The 24,283-nt window shown below is 42.6% G+C and overlaps 1 protein-coding gene across 4 annotated transcripts in view; it reads right to left on the bottom strand.

Moving 5' to 3' along the window:
- Window positions 1-627: 627 nt before the first annotated feature.
- Window positions 628-24,283, bottom strand: part of LOC142587153 (amblin-like) — a 39,190-nt gene continuing 15,534 nt past the window's right edge. For 2 of the 4 annotated variants that reach the window (XM_075698043.1, XM_075698042.1), the window contains exons 3-6: window positions 21,310-21,367; window positions 19,528-19,710; window positions 9,730-9,909; window positions 628-782 (exon numbers count right to left, since the gene is read on the bottom strand). In XM_075698043.1, coding sequence (XP_075554158.1) covers window positions 769-782; window positions 9,730-9,909; window positions 19,528-19,710; window positions 21,310-21,367 — 435 coding nt within the window. In that variant the 3' untranslated portion in view covers window positions 628-768. The remainder of the gene's footprint in view (window positions 783-9,729; window positions 9,910-19,527; window positions 19,711-21,309; window positions 21,368-24,283) is intronic. The other 2 variants (XM_075698044.1, XM_075698041.1) reach the window with 1 other exon arrangement.

Raw genomic sequence — 24,283 nt, 5'->3', positions numbered from 1 at the left:
TGTTATATTCCACGAAGCGGTACAGCTGTCGTCTGTTACCTATATATATATATGTACCACTTCGTGGAATAAAACAATTGTTGGAAGTTAGCGCTGTGTCCGCGTCTTGCCTCTGCCTCTCGTCCCTTTTCATGCGCTAAAAACCTCAGTTATGGAATACCAACACGCCCTAACCTACGCTCTTTCAAGCTTATTTTTCAGAAATAGCAGAAACGTACTTTATCGTACCTTGAACTTCAGTTTATCCTGTTTTCTCGGAACCACTGTCGTATAATAGCATGGTTTGCCTGCCTTCTCATGCCACCTACCTCCCGTTCCTCTTGTATGTGAACTGAGTCTTCTACCTACTCCTCTCTAAAATTCTATCTACGTCCCCTTTGGACTCGCAGGTTAGTAGAAAGGCAAGGGCTGCAGTTTCTAGAATACCTTTGAAGGGGATCACGGAAAATTAGAGTTGTCAAGAGGCTAATGCGACGATGCCCATGGAGCTCCAAAGGGCATTGTGCACTTTCGACGCGGTGGGGTTTAAACAAGTGTCTCGTGTCGCCTCCATCCTGCCGTGTACGTGGTGTGGCAGGCAACCACAGAAACTGCAGCAACTGCATCGGAAGCAGCGACAAATTTGATTTGTAAGAAATTTATTTTTTGCTTGGCGATATGCGTATTAAATCTAAGAAAGAAACGTTGCCCGTCAGAGCTGTCTGGAAATATCTCATTACGTGCCACCAGTTTATGCTGGCTTGTTTCCTGAAGTCATGCATAGTCCGCCTAAGACGTGGCATCTGAAAAAGATGGAAAACATATGTGAGCTCATTTTGGGCACCGCGATATTTCTTTCTTCTATAATTACAGACTTTTTTATCCTTACAGAGGTCGTCATCCACGCCATCACAGGACGTCTTGGTAACGAAAGCTTGACGCTACAACATCGGGGACATTTTGATCCCTCGTATATTATTTAGTATATATGAGCTACCCTAGCTCATCTCAGGCATGCATATATACTTTATCTTACCTAGGCACGGTGTGCGAAATTTTTAAAGAGGGGCGTCGACATCGGTGTCCTTACTGACATGGGTGTAACGTGTGGAGCCAAGCCAGCGGGATGTTGTGCCATGGCAATTACAGGATGGTACCTCATGGTTAAAGTTGAACATTCCCGTTTTCAAAGACTTTGTTCCCGGTATTAGAAACTTGGGTAGTTTCGCTCAAAAAGCAAACGAATGAAAGCGATGGGAAGGCTTCACGTCGTCCTGAAGCTCCTGAGACAGTGTTCTTAGAATTCGCGGGAATGACTATGGCGCGAGTCAACACCCCTAAGACACTCAGCGGAACACGTCCTGCCCTAAGCGTCGTTGCCTCCACTCGTGTGCTTGGCGCTGTTTCCCAACCGAATGAGAGATGTTGGCGCGACACAGCAAGCGGGGCAACTTCCGTAGAGCCGCAGTAACGCAGCTCTGACCCCTTTTAGGCGTCTCACAACGTTGGAGTGATTACGAGAGGCACCACCGACGTTGCAGCCGCAACTTAATGATGTAAGAGATAAGACCATAAAAAAGTGTGAGATTTTCAACTTTGAAGCACACTTTCCGTTCAGAACAGACAATTGTAACGCACCACTCTGTGATTATGCTCACAGCTCAACAGCAGGAAAGCTAGTGTGTGTGCGAACAATGACGACGTGAGTGATGCCCAGCAGAATGCTGCACTGGCTGCGCTGCAGAGTTACTGTTGCGCAGTGGGTGGGTGCGTACGTTTGGCTTGCTCATTTTTGCCGGCCAACGGACTGCACGCTTTTCGCGCCTCGACAGGCCTTCTAACTCCCGACGCCTGAGCCGCATTGCACCATAACTAGAGGGACGTCACGGCTGTGGCGATGGTGGTGGCGGCGGAGCCCTTAACCATGCGAACGCAAGTCGAATGACTGTGCAAATGCTCATTGGATATTGTATTGTTTGTGGAGAGGCCGGTGACAGAGCGGTTACTAGCCTTTCCAATGTCATAAGACGATATCTGTCACAGTCACATGCAATTGCGCTATCAACACTCCCTTTGTACCTTGAGTTATTAAGCGTCAGGTGTGCGTGGTTTCTGGTTTAAAGATCACGTGTTCGATAACCTGCTTTGTGTTTGGGAAGTGTGCGCAATTAGGGCATCGCAATATGGCTGTTCACCCGATGCAGGGCTTGATTGTTTCTGTATATTTAGGGGTATTGTTGTTCTATGTTGTGCAAAACATGGGTACATAAGAGTAAAGGTAGAATTGGCAATTTATTTCAGTGAGAGGCTTACGACCACCCTCACAGGTGCATGCCTTCAAGGTCTGATAATATTCTTCCAGTTGTTGAGTATGATGGCATTGCTTCAATGTCGCTGATTGCGTATCATCAGACGCCGTGTCTGTAACTTTTGCGACGTGAAAAAAAGGCGAGGTGAGATTTGACACTGTCTGAATTAGCACGGATTATACAGTGCCATTATAGAGTTATGCCTGCTGGTTCATTTCTGTGATTTTAGAATAATTATTTCAGTGCCTGTGCTAGAGACTTGTTTGAAGGAATAGAACAATTCTCATTTAATGTAAATTTAGTATAACTAATTGTGAGGAGTACTCAAAAGAGTGTCATATAGATATCAACGTTTTCTATCATTTAGAGCGGATGCAGTGATATCAGAAATACATAAACGGAGATGCAAACATGGCATATTAAATTTCGGTATTGCGCATCATTTCCCACTTTTATGATGTGAATTTTCTTTCTATGCTGAAAAAATGTTGTCAATTTTTTTATTATAACCTGATAAATAACCGGACTCATTTTATTATTTCCTGCAGAAACATGCCGCTTCATTAATTCAATCGCTATGTAATCGCTATGCTTCAATCGCTATGTAATTTATTCGTCTCGTTAACTTACAGGCGGAGGCAAGTCAACGAACTATATGCTGCATTACATGTGGGCAGTCAGGACCCTCCCTTGTTGTTTCCGAAATAAACTTTCAGTTACGAAGCCACCATTATACACACATTCACGAAAGAGAAAGCGATATCAGAACGCGCGTCACATTTTTCATCTCGTTGCAGCCGTAGCCATAAGTGACTGAGTTGCCTTATCAATATATATATTTTTCGAGTCCGCCAGCAATTTCTTTTGTTCACAGAACCGAATAACATTTTGATAAACTGAAGCTAAAGTACTGAATTTAATGTATTAAACAGTTGCACACATGATAATTCACCCATATTTCGTACCTGTTGGTTCCAAATGTTCTTGCTGTTCAGTTTGGCTTACCTCAGGACATTTATTTTTGCAGTAGTGAAGCGGTGCATCACGTTCGTGCACAAAAAGAATGCATCGTTTCTAATAGCTTCATGTCTTTCATCTATTTGCTTGTGCGAGCGCACAAATGTTCTTATTTGTGATCTTAATAATACTTAAGCTGTTGGCATGCATTGTAGTTACGCAGACATCAATTTTACGGAGAATAACCATATTTATTTACCATGCTGCTTAAGCACCCTAGAACAAACAGTGTACATTTGCATGTGTTCTGTAGTCACAAACCATAGCAATGTATATGTCGCACCTTTTCGCATTTTATATAGCAAAATTGTGCTTATGCAATTTCTGACGCAGTCAAAATTTCTGTTCCAGACATGCAGTAATGAGGATGGCACCAGTATAAAGCAACACACTCCATGCACTAAATAGAAGCTGCTGTCTGCAACAACAAGGTCATTGTGTGGACTTTGGCTGCTACTACAACGTAAACAAAACCTGGTTCAGAAATAAATATGCTTGATATATGCTGTATTGGCTTGCTACTCTTGAGTTACATGTGATTTGTTTGTAGCAGATGATATGAACGTTTGATCATGTTTACAGTTCAGCATAATTGGTTCTAATATGAAAGAAAACACTACATGAGTTTGTATAATCTCTGCTGTATCTCATGTGCCATTGCTGTGCCTCAACAGAGTATGTGCCAAGTACATCTTGGTCATCAAGGGAGCCCCCATCTACACGAACAGGAAGGGGCTGGAGCTGAATTCGCAAGACCACGAACAAAGAAGCCATTCCAGAATTATTTGGATGAGATATCAAGTCTACGGACGACTGTTTCAAGAGTGAAAAGAGCCTACGCCATCATTCCACCAGCACGGATATTGGCTGAGTCATCCAGGTACATCCACAACAAAAATTATTTGTCTTCAGATGCACCTTCAACCTCTGAACAAGCACAGACGACGCTGGCTAAGAGTGTTCTGTCAGCTTGCCCTTCCTTAGTGAGCTTCCTGGCCTTGCCAATTCGTGCCAACTATAATTTTGTTTCAATAAATGCAAGCTTTTTTCATTCCACATTTTTGTTAGAGATCATTCCTATTCCTCATCCAAACATTAAAGGTCAACCGATTCTTTGCTCATACTTAATACCAGTCACTGTCTAAAAGCATAACATATCTGTAGCAGTACTTTTAGTGTATGTTGCCATGTGCAATTCCTCTCCTGAAATAGCTGATGCGGCATTGGCGTGTGTCTTGCATTAACCTTTACACTGCGTGCTATGTAGCATTTAACTTTTGTTAATGTTTTTGGCTTTCAATGCTTGCAAGCTTTCTCATTCCCATATTGAATTCCTAGTTTCATTCAAGATTGCTATTCTTGCTCGATAGCCTGTGATTTTGTGCAAGCTACATTGAAGTGATTCATTGCAGAATCGGGTTGCGCTGCTGTCTGACTTGGTACTTGTCACCGTGTTACGTTTCTCATATGTGGGGGCCTGGTCAATTGCACTGGGAAACAGTCTCTCGAGGCAAGAACCTGCTCCTATAGTCCGCACAGTGACATAGACTGCGAACTTACACGCACCGTGGTTGGTGCTCCCCGTTCCGTCCTTTCCTGCTGCTGCCATGTGCAAATTTTGCTTGTGGCCTTCCTCGGCCATAATTTGGCATCAACGGAGACTCTCATACATAATTACATGGTTCTAAGTGTATGAAGTTGATATCCACATGTGTGGAAAGGCCTGCAAAAGTGGCTGCAAAATGGTGATGTCCCAAAATCGACCATGCCCATATATAGAGAATGTGGGGGACCAAGTGTGAATTACACATTAGTGTCATGCAAAAGAACAAAAAGAAACATGCAGCTTGGAAAGGCGGTAACGCTAAAATTCCGGGCGCTCCGTGTCGCTTTGTTGGCTGTGGCAGCAGATGCTTGTGTCACCCGATTGCTTCGCAATGCAAGTTGCTCATATTCAACGCTGACTGTCGGTGCAAACACGTGGGACACACTGTCCAATCTGCTTGCGCTGCTGGTTGTTGCTTTTACCAGACTGCTGTGTGTGACGAAGGCAAGCACTATCCCTACAGTCGGACGGTTGAATGTGCCGCAAGCAACCCGTGTGCGTGTATGCTTACTGTTGTCGTGTAGATCGTAGCCAATGTATAGTGCCAATGTATAGATTGAGCGTTATGTTAGAGTATGCTGAAGTGATTCGATTGCAGAATCTTGTTTCAATGTTGTCCCACTTGGTCATGGTTGCCGTGTTGCATTTCTGGGATGTGGCAGCCTGTTCAGTTGCATTGGCCAACGGCCTCTCGAAGTAAGCACCTGCTCCTGCAGTCCGCACAGTGACAGAAACTCCCCGTTTACATGTACTGCTATTGGTGCTCCCTGTTTGTCCTTTCCTGCTGCAGTCATGGGTAATTGTGCTTGTGGCCTTCTTTGGCCGTGAATTGGTGTGAACAGAGACTATCACACATGATTACATGGTTTGAAGCGTATGAAGCTGATATCCGCATAGGTTGCAAGGCCTGTAAAAGTGGCTGCGAAATGCCGATTCCCACAAAACAGGCCACAACCATATTGAGAGCAGATGGGGCACCGAGTGTGAGTGACACATTAGCGGCCACCGAAACAACAAAAAGAAACGTGCATATAGGAAAGGAGTTAACGCTAGGATGCCGGGTAGTTCATGTCGCTGTGTTGGCTATGGCAGCAGGTGCCTGCGTCACCCGATTGATTCGGAGTGCAAGTTACGGCGACTGTCAGTGCAAATAGGTGGGGCATTGTCCAATCTGCTTGTGCTGCTGGTTGTCACTCGTTACTGGACCACCATGTGCGATGTAGGCAAGCACTGTGCCTAAAATCGCATAGCTGAATGTGCTGTAAGTGACCTGCAGTGCGTGAATGCCCACTGTTGTCATGTGGATCTTAGCCAATGTACAGTGTATTGTGTGAACCTTATGTGGTGATTGAATGCAGAGTCTAATTTGATAATGGTCGCCGTGTTATGTTTCTTCGATGTGGCGACCTGGTCAGCTGCACGGGCAACAGTCTCCCGAGGTAACCATCTGCTCCTGCAGTCCACACAGCGACAAAGACTCCCAATTTACACGCACCGTAATTGGGGCTCTCCCCATTCGACATGTCCTGCTGCAGCCACCGGAAAATTATGCTTGTGGGCCTTCATGGGCCATGATGTGGCGTGAGCGGAGACCAGCGCACATTGTTACATGGTCCGAAGTTGATAGCCACATGGGTGGAAAGGCCCGCAAAAGTGGCTGCAAAATGGTGATGCCCATATTGAGAATGTGGGGCACCAACTATGAGTTACACATTAGCGGCCCCCGAAAGAACAAAAAGAAACGTGCAGGTTGGAAAGGCGGGAACGCTAAAATGCCGTTCAGCCCATGTCGCTGTGTTGGTGGCGGCAGCAGATGCCTTGCGTCACCCGATTGCTTCGCAATGCAAGTTACGGCGACTGTCGATGCAAACAGGTGGTGGATTGCCCAATTTGCTTGCGCTACTGATTGTCGCTCGTTACCAGATCGCCACGTGCGACGACGAAAGTGAGCAGTTTACGAGCTCGCGTTAATGGTTTCAGCGCATCTCAACATGCAAATTTTATTTCTGATCTTGTATGAGAAGGTGCAATGCTTTGCTTCTGCCAATAAAGTCGCACGTCCTGTTCACTCACTTATGGCTTGTTTATATGGGCGTCAGTAGAGGCTCTTCGGTCTCCTGGCCATTAAAACGCGGCATGCCGCAAAGCCAGCGAGGCGAGCACGGCGCGTACCCAGCGTATGCCAGCCACCGGTATAAAGCGGCCATATTGAATATTGCACTAAAAAAAAAAGACATTTCCGCTTCCTGTTTAAGTAGCGCCATCTGTCGGGCCCCCCGCTAAGTTCCATGCGCTGCCGCCTCTTATTTTCGAACCACTGTGGAAGGTACAGTTTCCCGTCTCTAAAGTTGTTTCTTTATTCTATGGGAGGTCTTTCTGCGTCACCTGTTATGAATAGCGTCCACGCGTCACCCGCGCGCAGCTTTTCGCGATGTCCTGATTATCGATGCAGTTGCGCCACTCTTCGCTCCGTTTGCAACGTGCCGCATGAGATACATTGTCCGCGCCAGCCAATATATAGCGATATGGAAACACTTATAGAGATGGGCTTAAATTCAACATTTTTAAAATGAGTGTATCCACTATATGAACACCCTTATGCATTCTTACTGTACTTTTAGGCTTCTTTCAGGGCGCTAAAAGTGTGTTAAACAAGTTACAGAGTGTTAGAACGTACGATACATGATACATCTTACTTAGTGTAAGGGTAGTCTGCCACTCAAAGCTTTCACGCCTGCAAATAAGCGCACGGGTGTCTTTCCTCTCTTTTTGTGCCAAATCATTGGTCATATATGTATAGTCATAGCAGGCTTCGGATGTCGTCCTGCTACTTCTTGTTTATGACCTCCCAGAAGGTGATGCGGAGGGACGCTTATTATTCCCTTTTATCTCTTGTGCTGCTTGTTGCTTTTTAGCACTTGCTTGAGAAACCTTTATATATGTGTCAGTTCGTAGATGAGTTTCGAAAGCATCAGCTAACAATGCACGCGTCAGCCATACAAAGCTCTCTAGAAGCGTGTCCTCTCTTGTGTAGCATCGAAAGCGCTGTCATATCATGCGCGTTAAGTCCCTCACTCTTTCACGCAGTATCCGTTGCAGTAGTCATTCGCGGATGCGTGCAGAACAATCTTTTGGTGACAAGAACGCACCATTTATTGTCGAGGTGGTGCTCCCCGGAAGTGAAGTGGGAATGCATGACTAGTCCCTCCCGTTTTACATCCTACCTTTGCAATTTTACCACTGACATCGCCTAAACAATTTCACCTTGATACTGACTTAGAGATAACCTCAATACTGCAGCGTCATCCCATCACACAGCACCTACAGCCAGCAGAGTGACCGTGCTCTCCACGCGCATTATTCCGCCTTGCTGCAACATCATTCTTATGGTTTAGAGGTAAAGCTTGTGACTGCCAATATGCGGTACCGGAGATTTAATGCACGAAGGCAAGTGTGCACTTTTAAATTCTAACAAGACACTTTCGTAGGCCAGCGATGAACACCGCTGCCAGTGGCGAACATTTAAAGACTAGGGTAGTAAGAGGAAAACGCTCATCACTGTAAAAAGTGAAATGTAAAAACAAGTTGTCGCACAACACATGTTGAGGGAAAGGGTGCAATTTGAACAATACAACCTACTATATGAATATGTTAAGTACGCTCTACACCTCTTTATCAGGCTGTAACATGTTATGGTTGTAGACAAGACCACGCCCCTTAATCTTGCAGATTTCTGTAGGGCGTACGCTGCATTTGAAAGCCCAAATCGCTGTGTACAACTTAATATAGCAATTTTCATTTAGTGTTATGACGGCCTAATTGAAGCTGGAATTAAGCAATTAAACGAGGATCATTACCAGCATGCCCTTTTAAAACAAATAAGCAAACCATTTCATCTATTCTTTAACTTCGTCTCGACACACACATTATATATATATATATATATATGTATATATATATCAATTCCAAGGATTTTAGAATCCCTTTCGGCGACCAAGTGGGGTTTATTAAAAAAAACGCCGAAAGTACCGCCTGGCAGAAGTGCACTGGGCAATAAATAAATGCACCACTAACCAATCATCATGAGTAGACTCAGCATAATATTGATTGGCACTCAACAGCTATCATTCGTAGTGAGAATGTCGGTTCTTCTTTTTTTCTTTCGCAGAGATAATTCTGAAATACGCAATTACTGCTAGAACCGTTAAACATGCAACTAATACCACATATGCATAACAGGAAACATGGAGGTCTACCAGCAACCTCGCCGAGCTCCTTGCAAGTTGTTTTGAAAGAGGAGTCAGTGGAATTCCAACGTCTACGTTCATTTTCTTTTGTTCACTTACTTTGGCCAGTGTTTGTGTTCCTCTTTTTAAAGCAGGTAGGTTTGGGATTCATTTTTGTAGGCAATGTACTGCGCTGACTTTTTTTTTGTATTTTCTTCATATATGCTTGGAGGATAAATATTATGCATATGCATCCCTTCAGTGGATGATAGTGCGTAGAACTTTTGACTTCCCTGATGAGGTTTCTCCTAACCGCAATTTCTTCCCCATTCTGTCGTTCCATGGACGTTTTGCTTCACTATTACGTTCAAGAATACCGCTGTCCGCACAAGCAGCAAAACGCTTCGCCCCATGTACACATACAACAATATAGTTAGAAATTGAAGGACGAGAAGTGTTTCTCGATTAGGACATGAGCGCGTTGCAGCATACGCTCCTCAATCGGAGAAGTAGCAAATTACTTTTTCTATATTTGCGAGGACAAATTTCGCACAAGAGTGAGGGCATGTAAGTAAACAGCATGCGTACTTACAGCTGCATCGTCCCATGCACTGGGCAAATGTTTTAAAGCTGTTTCTACCTTTTCCACAGCGTTTGTTTAGATATACAAGGCAGGTGTTTTTTCTTTCATCGAAGTACCAGCGGTTTGCCGAGCCCGTACAAAATGTAGAAATTGGCTGTTCACTGCAGAAAGGTTTTGGTGTCCTCTGGGCTGGAAATAAATGTCACATTACACCGGGAATCAATACATGTATGACATATCAACCACGCAGAGGAATAAAAGTACTATGTATGACATCTCTATTTGGTTTCCCGTTCACTTTAAGAATTCCAGACAGGGAGGTTGCTGCACGAAGCATCAATCCATCAGCAATAAATTATTGTGTTGAATAGCGCGTAAATGCGAAATTGCATAATGTTATATGGTGCAGGGCATAATACAGTGAACAATAAGTCCTGCTGAAAAGTTCAGAATAAGTATATTATACCCGCACAAACTTCACACCAGCGACCGATGCAAAGTGGAAAATTCATCCAGTCATTCGTTGAGCTGTTCGTCTAATCAACTATTGAATCAATCAATTGAAAATTTATTGCAAAGTACAAAATAAATATTTACAAGCATATGTTAACCTGTTAACCTATATGGCCTGTTAACCTATATGTGGCCTGTTAACCTATCTACCGGTGCAATATTAATAACTTGCATATGTAAGCCAAGTTAATAAGCAGATGGTATTCGATGGATTGTTCACATGCATGCATAAATATTATAACGGAATGGAACCTTACAATTAAAGACAAAATAGAAATCGCGGTAAGAATCGTAGTACACAAATAATTACCACGATAGAAGTTTCTAACCGTTAGCACAATATCAGGCATACACTAGAATTACAAAGTACACACACATTCAACACTACAAGACACCCGTGCTGAAAATATTTTAGTGACATGACAGAGATAGGTTAAGAATGACATAGACTTTAATATCCACATTACTAATGTAATTCACATGTTACTTACTTTAAAAGAACAATTCACATTCTAATTTACTCTAACGCGCAAGTTGAAATTGGAGTGGAATGAAGAGTCAAATTTTAGCTCCACGGAATTGAAAAAAATATTTCGACATACACTTTTCACAAGTAGAAAGAATAAATTACCATTGTTCTTATTATAAAGCTCCAGTGTGCTTTTAAAGCGAAGCTTTACGTGGCCAGGGCTCAAAGTATCTTTGTCCCCCGTAAACAAAAACTAGAATCACTAATGGCTCATACTCCATTAAGCATTTAACTCCCATAAGCAAGCAAAATTTGCATTGGCTCCTAGACCCTTGAGGCAGAGGCTACAAGCACTTAGCAAAGTGAAGCGAACTGTGCTTAAATGCTTTCTAATCACACATACGACGTACAGAACAGCATGTCGAAAACTGTCATGCTCAATGTCTCATATCCCCGCGAGCAAATGGCTCATACCCCCGTAAGCAAGCAAAAAATGCGATGATTCATAGTCTCGCAAGATTCCTGGCAGCTCACTTTGCGTGAATTAGCTGCGGTGACGCTACCCCTGTTGTCGGTGGTGGTGATTGCAAAGTGGAAGTGTTGGTACCAAAAAGAGAGCGGTTTACGCGTTCCGTGTTGCAGACATATCCCTTGCGATGCCACACTGATCCAGCCATGACATTATCAAAGAATGTGTTTGCAGTTGCGAGTGAAATAGTGTCCATTCTATCTAGACAATAAATGAGTCTGCGTGCCTTTGTTAAAATTATGTGACACATCAATATCGTGTGCTGAACAGCTTCGCTTGTCAACCACCTACCCAGAGTGGAATTGTTGATGTTTTTCATCCACGTTCATTGCCAATAATGCAGGACTTCTTTAATTAAATTAGTAAGTACAAGTAAGTTCCCCTAAGTTGTCCTTGGGGTTTTTGTGTGTTGGTTTCTTATGATATGATTAATTATTATCGGGCCCATTAGCTAACCCACTTTTACTCAAGTTTACGTTTTGCAACACAACCAGGCAATGTACCGCCATGTTTGCATCTTTAATGTATGGTTGCCTCCCGCCCACTTCCCATTGCTACTACCGCATGGATGCAGGGGCGTAATTCAAAAAATCTGTTTGTATGATTATGTAGCATACTTTCAAATAAATATAAACACATCTGCCTTGGGAAATTTATGAGTGTAAGATTCAAGATTTTGTTGCGTGTTTTGCAACGAAAAGTAACCTAACGAACTGGTTCATATTTCTTTAATGCTTTGTTTCTGTGTCCCAACACTACCGAAAATACGGTAACTCTAGCATATACTAAAACAGCAGTGTTATAATTTTATTGAAAACGTGAACGGTAATATGTGATCGCTGGTAAACATTTCAGTGTTTGTACAAATAAGAGGAAATAGCTTTATAATTCTCAATGCCCGTTTGGTAATCTTGCTACCGGTGGCATGCTATGGTAAGTGTACTGTGTGGAAAGTTTGATGTTGAAAACTTCATTAAAGCTTTGGGAAAGCTTAATTAACCCTAATTTTTTCAGAACTTCAGCGCATGATCTGGGGTTTGCTTTAGGGTCCACGGGGTTCGTGGTGAACCAAAGACGCGAAGTTGCTTATATTTGGTTAAAATGCTAAAATAATGAACATGTAATGGGCTATCTGTATGCAACGTAAAAAGCGCGTGGTTTATTTAACGCGTTTGTAATAACTTATGCATTCAAATAAATATAAACACACCTCGGCACGGGGGCGTTGTAGCTGTCTTATACGAATAGTGCAGTATTTATACTGCGGTTTTGGAAGAAATACACCTATCAGCTCATTCAATTTTATTGAAATAAGGAGTATTTTCTCGCAGACCATGCCAAGATAAACGACCGTGGTTCTAATACAGTTTCCGTAAAGAAAATTCTTTTACAAGGGCTCTAAAACCCTTAACGGTCATTCCTTGTGATGTTTACACTGTTCTGAGACAACTCTAAGTGGCACGAAGTTTACATTTAATGACAAATGGGGACTTGATAAGTGTAATGAATGCCGACATTTCACCCTTTATTGCCTAATTATTAGTACCAGAAATATTCTATGTACGCTCGTCCTCGATCTACTGAACGCACAAGAGCTTGTTCGCATTTCGTTAAATGAAGAGGCAGGTTGTGTTAAGTGGACACAGGCCATTTAGTGGGTGGGTCTCTTGAGGCCATTGCAATGAATTTCTTTAGCGAATGCGTGAAAGCATCGGAGGCCGTTTATGTTATGTTTCTAGTGTGACGAGAAAACTCTGCTTAAACCCGAGTTCATACTAATTAAGAAAGGAGGGCATATTAATTGCAATGTGTAGAGAACTACTAACGCTTCCGATGGCTCTAGATGCTTTACAAATAATTAGTTATCTCTCATTGTTGTCCTATATTCATGGCTATCAGGAGGTTTGCAGTAGCTTACCCGGCGCCTTCTTTGAGCTGAAGAATTCGTGTACTGTAGGCTTCGTTAAAACAAAGGGTATGCTTTTGCTAATGCGTGGGCAAAGTTCAGAATGTGAGGGGGTAATTACAGTGCTTGCAATAAATTACGCATATAAGTACTACGTAGCATTAAAAATTAGCTTTGGGAACATTTTAGAGATTCGCGCACTGGCAAACGAAAACTATTAACTCTACCGAGAACGAATTCTTTAAAAATAAGACGTTATTGCGTATTAGTGCATGTTAAAAATGTGTGTGAGTTTTACACAACTTGGAAACCATTCTTTACTTTACTTTATTATGCGGCCCCCTTTTCGGCATACATTTCTGGGTAGCACCAAGGTTCATTTTGGCGAAATTAAGAGATATGTTAAGTCTCATCTGTAGCTTAACATTCGCATATTTTACTTAATTTGGCTCTGTGCGAAAAAAATATTTAAACTTCCTTCAGCATGGTTTCGTGAGCTATAGAATGTGAGCGTTGTGGGTTTGTGACGTTGTAGGCGCCATGAGCTAGGCAGTTTGTTCATATTTTCCTAAATTAAGGGTACTGTTATGGGTGATGTGCATGCACAATTCAAGGGGGTCGGGGGAGGGAGGGTTATTTCAATAAATTACTTTAACACATGCTTTGATTTGCTACAAGCTTGTTTCACGCAGGGCGCTAAATTTTGCCCGCTAACTTTTGTGTGGCATCGCTGTCACATTTACTGAAGTTGGGGAGGAAATTATCGCGAGTCACAACTTTAACGTAAACATGCCTGGCTAAATTAAAGTCTGCGTGAAAGACTCTCTTAGCGTGTACCATAAAGTGTTTTGTTGGGGCATGGTTCGAAATGCTTGTATCTTGTGTTGGCAGCGTTTGAAACTGCACTTCTATAGCACGCGACTTCAGTTATTAGTGCAAGTGCTCGAGAGAAACAGCTCCGTTCGAAATTGGTACATTATTCTTAAAGCTAGCACTAATCTGCCAGCTCTCTGTCGCGGTCTCGGCATTTCCTGGTGTTCCAGTCCCCAGCTGTATCTGATAGCCCCGGTATTACGAGCCCGCTTTACGTGAGTTCACCATTGGTGGCCTAAATGACTACTTTCAGCGCAAGCACTTCCCCTGTCTGTCATTGGTTGCAAGACATTATAGCTTTACGCTACCATTTAATAAAACCTATTGATCGTTTGCTGATTGCAACAGTCGAAAAGGAAAAAAGGGAACCCTGTTTGCGTCTCTGTAATAGTGGAGCTACCGCGCACAATGGAAGTGCTTCAGTGCCGTACGGTCACCAGTGTTATCCCTCAGCCAATAATATCAAGTTGTCGAATTCAGGGTTGTCAATTCAAGGTGTCAATTCAGGGTGTCAATTAAGGGTGTCAATGTTGGTATAGACGAGAACATGCATGCAAGAAAGAAAGAACCTTGGAAGAACGAGAAAAGGGGCAGGTGATGTCTTCTGGGACCTGGCGGGCCCTACAATATCAACGGCCTTCAAACCTTATCGCGCGCTTGTCCACCACAGAACGTTAAGCGTTCAGTAATCTCCGCGAAACCTGTTGCTCAAAGAAGCCCGACAAGGATGACTCTGCGACACGGAAATTTACATCGCCCCTCGAGTTCGGCGACCACCACGCCCTGTGATGGACTGGTGTCCACTATGTTGGCCTTGCCGTCACCAAGACGTAGGAATCGGTAGGGTGGTGAAGGAGCGACACACGGAGGCAGTCGTAACAGGAGCTTTCTTGCCGACGGCTACAGTGCAGAGTGCTGTTGTATTGGCGCTCTTTTCTATGGCAGTTGTGGAATAGGCTATTTTAAATGTTGAATCACTTTCAAGAGCGCGAAGCACAATGCTTATGGTCTTTCAAACAGGAAAAGAAACATACTGCAAATATTCAACTGCTTTTCTGGTTCTCGTGGTGACACCACATGCTAGACTATTTGTCAGTGCAATGATACCTTGAGCGTCTTTCTTACGTAAAACACATTGTCGACGACATGTTTGAAAGCGGTAAATAAAAACTGTTGTATTGCGCGCATGGGAAAAACGGTTGTTCTTTTTTTCGCATCAGTCGCAGCGGCAAAAGAGCCTTAAAGAGACACTTGATCAATTTAAACCTATTGAGTTTTCTATGTTCATTATATTTTTCCCGTAAGAAGTTGCTTAATACAAGGGAAAGTGAAGGGTCGCAGTTTAATGTTTTGAATTTGGGAGCCAGTCCCAAGAGCTGCTACGTCATGCATTTCAAACTACCTCTTACAATTCACGCCATTACTGCTCCGCAAACAAAACAAAAACTTGTGAATTTATCTAAATTTAGTGTTCGGCTGTTTTTGAACGCAATGTAGTCTTTCTTTAATGACCAGAAGTAAACTGGGCTTACACAGGCGCCCTCAAATTATGCAACGTGTGGACGTCCTCGTGCAGAAAGTCCATGGGGATGGTGACACCATACTTCGTTTTTTGCGTTGTTTTCCGCCTTCTCAGAGCTTTCTGTGACGGTGAGCAGACGTTTTCTTGTTATTGCGAAAACGCAACTTCCTAAAGCATTTTGACCTCATCTTTTTCTTTTTCTCTTTTTAGTCCGTTTAAGAAGGACGCTAGGCGTTTATGCACCTGAACCCGACATATTTCTGTGCCTGCTGAAAAGAGGAGAGCTGTCTTCGCGACAGAGGCGAGCCCCATATTACGAATTGTGGTCAGGACTTCGATGCACTATGCCTAGTTCTTTACAGAACTGACGATATTTAGATACAGCGTCTCCTCCTCTTCGCCACATACTGTAGAAGCACCTATGGAGGCAGTGCCATGCTTGTGTGGATTTGTCGTCGTCTCGCTGCAGCCCGTGCGTAGTCAGGGTATCGTGGTGCACTCCAAGCGCGCTAGCCGTTAAGCGATAATGTGCAGCGGCGACTTCCCACGGGCAAATGTACTCATTTGCTTGGTTCACTAAAGCTCGGTTCGTTCTTATGCCGATAATTAAATAACCCTCGCTGCAACAACCTGCAAATAGAGTCTTTTCCAACCGTTATTAACGTAACTCTACTTGCAATAAACGATAATCTAAAGATACTCATGGTGCACGCTAGTTGTGGTGAGTAGAGTGCAAATTTTTCATCAATTTTATTCTCAAACGCAGCACCTGCTGCTAGCAAGTCACATGAACAGTTAGAAGTTAAACAAAAAGTGAAAGACTATGGTTTCTCTTCAAGCGCTTACTTTGGACTTCTTTCGGTCTTTCTTTCTTGTGACCTCTAAATGTGTTCCGTGTCTACAATACGGATACAATCTTTATAATATGCCGTACGAACAAAAGTTATGTTAGACACGCCGCACACTGCATTTACATTTAAAACGTTACGTTTATATATGCGTGTACCTCTGCTGGTTTGACATGTTATTCTTAGTTGACTATTACAATTATTTCTCGATCGCTGTAAGACATTAGGAAATCGTATATTTTGTCAATTAGCAGAAGTTTCATGTCCATAGTATATGTGTTCGTATCTAATAGAATTTTTACTAATAAAGTCACATAAAATTCACAGGTTTGCTTTTTTTTTGCCATTTCACAACACTTTTGCCAACTGTTCATCCTTTCTACAGAAAGCTGCTCTACAGCCTCTCAATTCGGAACCTCATCCTGTATATTTTTATATTTTATTATATCTTCTATCTTATTGAGCATTGTTGTGAACTGAAAAAGAAGAAGCGCACCATAACCACGCGCACGGGTACTGGAAACGGGATTCCCATAAATTAATTGCACCGAGCAACCGTATCCGACTGATGCGCAGTCACTTCCTTCCTGTCAACCTCAGTCATTCATTCTTCATTCAATGTATATCCGTTGTATTAAAAAGAACATCTAAAAATAAATTTGCGTTCGTCTAGTTGAAGAAATGATCAGATGCAACTTGCGAAGTCTATTTTGTTAGATAACTTATATGCGCATGCCACTATTCGCAAAATATAAGCGAGAAATCTTGCATAAGCCATCGCACAAAGAGGGTCGACGTTGACGAAGTTAGTATTGAAGCAATGTAGCAGCACGTTGTATTGACAAAGCCTAAATGTGCATGTAGCCGCGCTGCTCTCTTGTGGTTCTTACTGCGCAACCTGCGTCATTTACCACCGCCGCCTTCAGTGCGTAGCTGGGTTTGATTGCGATGAGCACCTTAAAAGAAGTAAAGGATCATATTTGTCAATTTTTGAGCAGCACAGGCGATGTGGTGCATGCTAAGTTACCTAAGCTAACACCAAGGATCTTAATATAACATCAAAGAGGTAATACCCCTCTTGTAATGTACCGCCAGGGACCCTTGAGGTTCAAATAAATAAATACCAGTGCCACACACACCTACTGGGACATACCAAGTGACCCTAGTCGGCGTCAAAAAGCTTCACTGATGAGCAACACAAACCAGTAGCACGTACTCAATGGTTAATATTAGTGTCAGGAAAGTCCATCTAACCGCGGCACACACCCGTTTTCGTGTGCTATGTGCCGCATCCCAAGTGACACGGATTGTTGTCAGAGAGGTTCGTTGAATAGTGGCACTCGAGTACACAGGTCCACATAACACAGTTATTCACGTTAGCTTGACAGTTGGGCTCGAACCCTGTTCTCTAAACCCAGCAGCCCCATGGTTTACCCACGTGACCGTGAACTACCCGGTGAACTAGGTAGACGGGTAAACAGTTAGTTGCATAGATAGATAGATAGATAGATAGATAGATAGATAGATAGATAGATAGATAGATAGATAGATAGATAGATAGATAGATAGATAGATAGATAGATAGATAGATAGATAGATAGATAGATAGATAGATAGATAGATAGATAGATAGATAGATAGATAGATAGATAGATAGATAGATAGATAGATAGATAGATAGATAGATAGATAGATAGATAGATAGATAGATAGATAGATAGATAGATAGATAGATAGATAGATAGATAGATAGATAGATAGATAGATAGATAGATAGATAGATAGATAGATAGATAGATAGATAGATAGATAGATAGATAGATAGATAGATAGATAGATAGATAGATAGATAGATAGATAGATAGATAGATAGATAGATAGATAGATAGATAGATAGATAGATAGATAGATAGATAGATAGATAGATAGATAGATAGATAGATAGATAGATAGATAGATAGATAGATAGATAGATAGATAGATAGATAGATAGATAGATAGATAGATAGATAGATAGATAGATAGATAGATAGATAGATAGATAGATAGATAGATAGATAGATAGATAGATAGATAGATAGATAGATAGATGGAAAATTAGCTCCCAGGAAGCGTGGTAAGTGCCCTAAATATGCTAATTACTTTAAAATGTGTTGTACAACGCTTACTCCATCGGTCTGCACGCGGCAACTTACCTTTACACGTGTTTCAGATAAATCATTTCATTCAGTATCAGCTAACGCTAATACAAGGTTGATTACAATGCTATTAGAATTTTAAGGAGTTCAATGCACATTTCCATCCTTATAAAACGTCTTTAACGTCAACGTGGGCCACGGCGTATAACGTGTCCCGAATATGTGCCCGAATAGGAAACTTCTATATGCACAACTTGAGGTCATTTGGTATGGTAAACTAGGCAGGTGCCATTGGGTATAAGAAACAATTGACAAATTCGCCGACTGGATATTGTAAACAGGTCATGTGCCCCTAGGCATGTGACCTAACATATAATTTGGGTCATTGCATATAAATAACTGGACCTTTGACACTACGTTAACATCCTTGGCCAATACTCCACAATGGGCATGACGCTTTGGGTGAAGGCCGTTATAAGGAAGCAGTACAAGACCCAAGAAGTCAAGTTGACGCAGGTCATTGAAAAAGTAGGCTATACGGGAGCGAAAAAGGCGGCATCAAAAACATCAGAGTGGGAAAAGTCAAAAGAATGTGGACATAGCATGCTTTCAGGTATGAACGTTGAGCTAAATAGAAGTGACGAAGACGCCAATAACTGGAAATTGCGCAAGTAGTCTACACGGAAGGGAAGAACATAGCGATATGGCGACATAGCGATTGAATACTAATTGCAATGACGTCAACATTCGTCATGAGTGGGTTCTGCCCAAATGTTTAAATAACCATGCTCCGCATTATTTTTTGAAATAACTTGCTGGAAAGGTTACCCGTTACATTTGTTTCACATGTCACACAGGGACGGTCTGTGGAGTCCGTCTACACTGAGAAAGAGGAAACTCTTGCACAAACTGTCGTTGAAAAGCAGGCGATTCAAAATTAAAGGACGTATTTATGGTGTTCACAGTGATAAATACTCTGGCGCATTACTATCACTGCAGGTGTACTCACGTAGGCACACAGACTGGCACTTCATTTCCGACAAGAAATAGTTGTGTCGTTTCGTGCAAGTACTATAGCTGAACAGTTTGCAACTCTGGTTTAACCGGTCAAAATACCAGGCATGAGATACTAGTGAGCACATTCCAGCGGTCGGTTGTTTCAGGCATACAGCATCCGCTCGTCCATTGGGAGCTGAAAAATATTTAAATCATCATTAATGTACACAATGTGTCGAATTTGCTCAATCGCTCCAAGTGTAAAAGTGAAAAATTGAAAGACCTTCCGCTATTTAAATATGGAATAGCAGCGAAGCGGCATTTCTCAATAGCTATATTAAGTTCTATATCGCGGTTATGTTATATTCATCGAATAAAGGCACAAAGACATAACTTCGCTGTTTAGTTCGCCTTCTTTATATATTTTCAGTATTTTTTTGTTTCTTTATTACTTTCTGCCTTTTATCATTTTTTTTTCGTTTTCCACATATGCACTGACGTTTCGACACGCATCGTCATAGGCTAGCTTTCGGCTGACAGGTGTACTTTCTTTTCTTTTTTCTTTGATTCATATTTTGTTACCTTCTCATACTTTATTCATATAAACTAACGTTTCGACACGCATTCTCATAGACTAGCAAGCCCAGAGCGGTATGTGCCCATTGATCTTTCACACTTTCTGCACTATCACCAGGATGTGCCCACATGATTTCTTCTTGTAGACATCTCGGGCACATCTTTTTTCCAGATCCTAGCCATAAACACTTCCGCTTTAAACAGAGTAAATGGTTATAGTGCACTTGCAAAAGAGAGAGTTCTTGAATAGCCATTACTTTCGTGACTCGAGAGGATAAAGTGATGGTCGGCACCAATGCCAGTATTGGCCGTATTGGCTGTCATCGATGGCTCAAACGCTGGGTACTCGCACCTGCCGGAGAGCATGGGTTTATTTGAATATAATACAACTTCTTGCGTGGCCATGTAACGTTTTCGAGCCCTTTCGGCACGTTTACGACCCCATCCTGCCAACTCTTCTTTGCTGAGGATCCGTTTTAGCATCATTCTTAAGCTTCCGTTGCATGCCGCCGTGATTTTCGAACAGCCACCGCAAGCTAAGTAAGGGAAAGTGGACCAATCGCAGACGCTGGTACCACCTTTATCCGGTTATCGGCTTTCAGTGCAGTGGCTCGGCCCTATCGAACTCTCTCCACTAGAGCGTGCTACTCGCCTCTTGTCCGCCAACTAGATAAGACAAGCCGCTCAGTGTAGGAAATGTTATTCGTCTTTCAAGCAAACAAAAGTGACCTCCTATGAACGAGGACAGCATTTGATTGGTATGTCCAGGCAACCCTGCGGGTGACCACCCGGTGCTTGCGTCGGCGGTTACGCAAATTTGATGTTAGGAGATTGGAATAAAAGCATATTGGGATAGTTTTAAGTTATAGGGCCCCAATACCCGCAATGGTTTCATAGTGCTCTGGTGTTTTGCTGCTAAGCACGAGGTGACGGGATCAAATCCCGGCCACGGCAGCCGTAGTTCGATGGGGAAAAATGCAAAAATTTGGGTGCGGCTTAGCTCAGCTAACCTTGGATATGCAGACCGAAGGCTTGGTTTAGCCTAGTTAACTTTTGGTTTCACTTGCTTAACCTTTGATTGAGCTGTAATTATTATGCTTAAATATACAATCATCGTTGATTAATAATTTTATTCGTTTTTAGTGTTTTATGCCGCAAGGTCAAAGAGCGCCAGTAACAATGTAAAGTAGTGCGATAGAATGTTAGAAATGATAGAAACCTGACTGCAGGTATAAGTGGTGGCGACGCTTGTGATTCGCTGCGGTAGCTGTGAAGGCCTAGAAAGACAGAAAACACTAGTCTTGCATTTCTTTCGACCGGAGCACACTTACTGCATCTGTGTACATTACCGACTGATGGATTTATTTTATTGTCATTTCTTTAACTGCGAGAAGTATAGCAAAAGCTTCAGCAGTGAAGATACTTGCGTGTTTGTTTAATCTTAAATGGCCTACATAATCTGGACCTATTGCAGCACATGATGTTGTTTCAACAGTTTTTGAAGCATCAGTGTAAAATTTTGGTACATGTACTTGCTCTGTATTGATAAGAGTTTTAGTGTTGTCGTACAGCTTCTTGAGGTGCTTTTTGTTTGCTTACGTGAAGGAGAAATTACAATGTATGGGGACAGTTTCCCATGGTGCTGCTAACTGGTTAGTGTTGTGCAGGTGAACATCCGACAGCAATATGTTGTTTTGTTGACATACCCACAGCGCTTTCATTCGAAGTGGCGTCGGTAACGTTGGCCGCTTTTCAAAGAAGGCTTGAGTTTCTGTGCTATTCATCATTTTGTAACGCGGGTGTTCGGGGTTGGAGTTAATCTTAAGAATCTACATAAAACTTCAACACTAACGTTGTCGGTCTCGATTCCACGGGTTAGCTTCTACGTGCAAACTTTCAACACGGCTAGTAAGGAATGCACCTAGCGCTAGTCGCATGCCGAGGTTGTGTACGGAATCCACAATTTTTAAAACAGGACGTGTAGCTGATTGGTAAACGATGTTCACGTAGTCAATACGCGTTATAATCAGACTGTTACAGAACGAGAGCAAGCATTTCTTGTCAATTCCCCACTGCTGGTGCGAAATAATTTTAAGGATATTCATATTTCGTAAACATTTGAATTTTTTGTTTTTTATATGTTGCACAAACGAGAGCTTATCATACAATATAACACCAAGAAATTACCGCTCCATTTTTTATATTAGGCACATATCCGTTCATCGTAATGTTTTGTTCAAGTTGCATGCTTCTTGGAGAAAAAAAAACAGTCAAAACGCAAAGGACAAGAGGCGAGGTTCACACCACAACGGCTGGTCTATTGACTGTTTTTAAAGCTTCTTCACGCACTCTTATATTTCACTCATGAACTTCCTAGCAATAATTGTATCAGGCTCCTAGAACTGCAACTAACATTTTTTGATGACGGGTATTTATGTTGGATGTTTTCATCTAGAGGCAAGAAAGCTCTTTTACCATTTCGATCTCCACATTCAAATATTGTAAAAACAGGGATTGCAATGAATTGTTTCCGCAATGCCCTCAAAAGAAGCTGTCACCATGTTAATAAAGGTAGCTTTGACGTGCAATTTCAACGTTTAGAAGCCGCAGGTTTGCCTCAGACCGATTGAAAGCGATGGCTGATTCGCTGCTTCAGAGGCTAAAGAAGGAACGTGCGAAGCTGGCAGGTGTTGGGGCAACTTAACGTAGAAAACTTGAAGTCATTCCGTATGTGCATAAAGTGAGCCACAACATCAAAAAGGTTGCCGCCAAGCAGGGAGTTAGTGTTGTGTATTCTGCCCCTTGAAAACTTTCAGGTGTGTGCTCGCGCATTTCTGGAGACAGGGCAGGGAAACCCGTTTGCACAACGGAGCATGAAAACCGTTTTACGGCGTGTGTCGCAGGGGTTCTCTATAAGTTTCCTCTCACATGCGAAAGATTTTACATAGGCCAAACCGGTCGATGTATTAATGACCGCCTGCGTGAGCACCATTCCTCCCTGGGGTCAGATAACGGTGTAAACTTGCCTCGCCATTGCAAGGAATGTGGCTGTTAACCTTTGTTCAGCAATGTAACGACTGCAACGGCAAAGAAGAGCGAGAAATCCTGGAAGCGTACTATATCAGTTTATTAGGTGCCGACTGCATTAGTACAACTTCGGTGCGCTTACTTGAAGAAGAATTTGTATTTCTAGGTCGGTTACGATAGACGCGATGTCTTGTGTTTTCATGCTCTGTGATTAGCGACGACGTGGTTGCGCATGCTCTGCTGGCCTTGCTGGGACTACGCTGTTTCTTATAAACCTCTGTTGATAGTCCAGTCGTTGTGGTGTGAACCTCTCCTCTTGTCCTTTGTGTTTCTTGTCTATTTTTTCCTCTTCAACTATCTACCAACCCTCCCGGATTTCAGCCCTTCTGCATGCTTCTGTCCCGTGAAAATAACGTGCATGTCTTTTCTTCATTAAAGCGAAAGTCATTCGTGTCAGCCGCCCATTTAGAAAGCCGTTTCACTCCCAGCTGACTCTGCCTCTCGCATATGGACAGGTTGCATGATTTAAAACTTATTTATATATAATCAACACGGTCTGAGTGGTATATTGACGGCGGCAGCGTTTTGAAGCGAAAAGCTTCACTACGCTAGTCAACACCGTGCTTCGCGCGAGCTGGCGTATGTCAGAATGGGCTCCGTAAGCGTTTCTGAGTCGGCGCAGGTGGCCACTGCTGCGCGCTATGCGTCATCGTTTGACGTTCGCCGCAAGCACGCGGTTATCGCGGAAGCCGACTATATAACCGCTTGCTAGAGATTAGGCTTGCGCATTCAACGTGGAAGGAGAAGCGAGTGATACTACCGATACAGAGAGCTGTGTTTATGGCTGTACAGAAATCGGAATACAATGTGCCCAAGAAAGATGAATATATAAGTTGATTAATCCTGCATAAATTATTGTATATATCATTGATAAGCAATTTGCATTACCTAAACAAGGCACAGGTATAGCATAACCATAAGCTAACCAAAGCATATCCATAAGATAAACCGTAAGCATAACCATAGGCTAAATCATAAAGCATAACCATAGGCTAAACCGTAAGCATATCCATAACTTAAACCATAAGCATATCCATAAGTTAAACCGTACGCATATCCATAGGCTAAATCATAAAGCATAACCATAAGCTAAACCGTAGGCACAG

The sequence above is a fragment of the Dermacentor variabilis genome, chromosome 7 (genome assembly GCF_050947875.1).
Source record: "Dermacentor variabilis isolate Ectoservices chromosome 7, ASM5094787v1, whole genome shotgun sequence".
NCBI lineage: Eukaryota > Metazoa > Arthropoda > Arachnida > Ixodida > Ixodidae > Dermacentor > Dermacentor variabilis.
The sequence above is the reverse complement of the archived record's forward strand: the minus strand, read 5'-3'. Positions and strand labels throughout refer to the sequence as shown.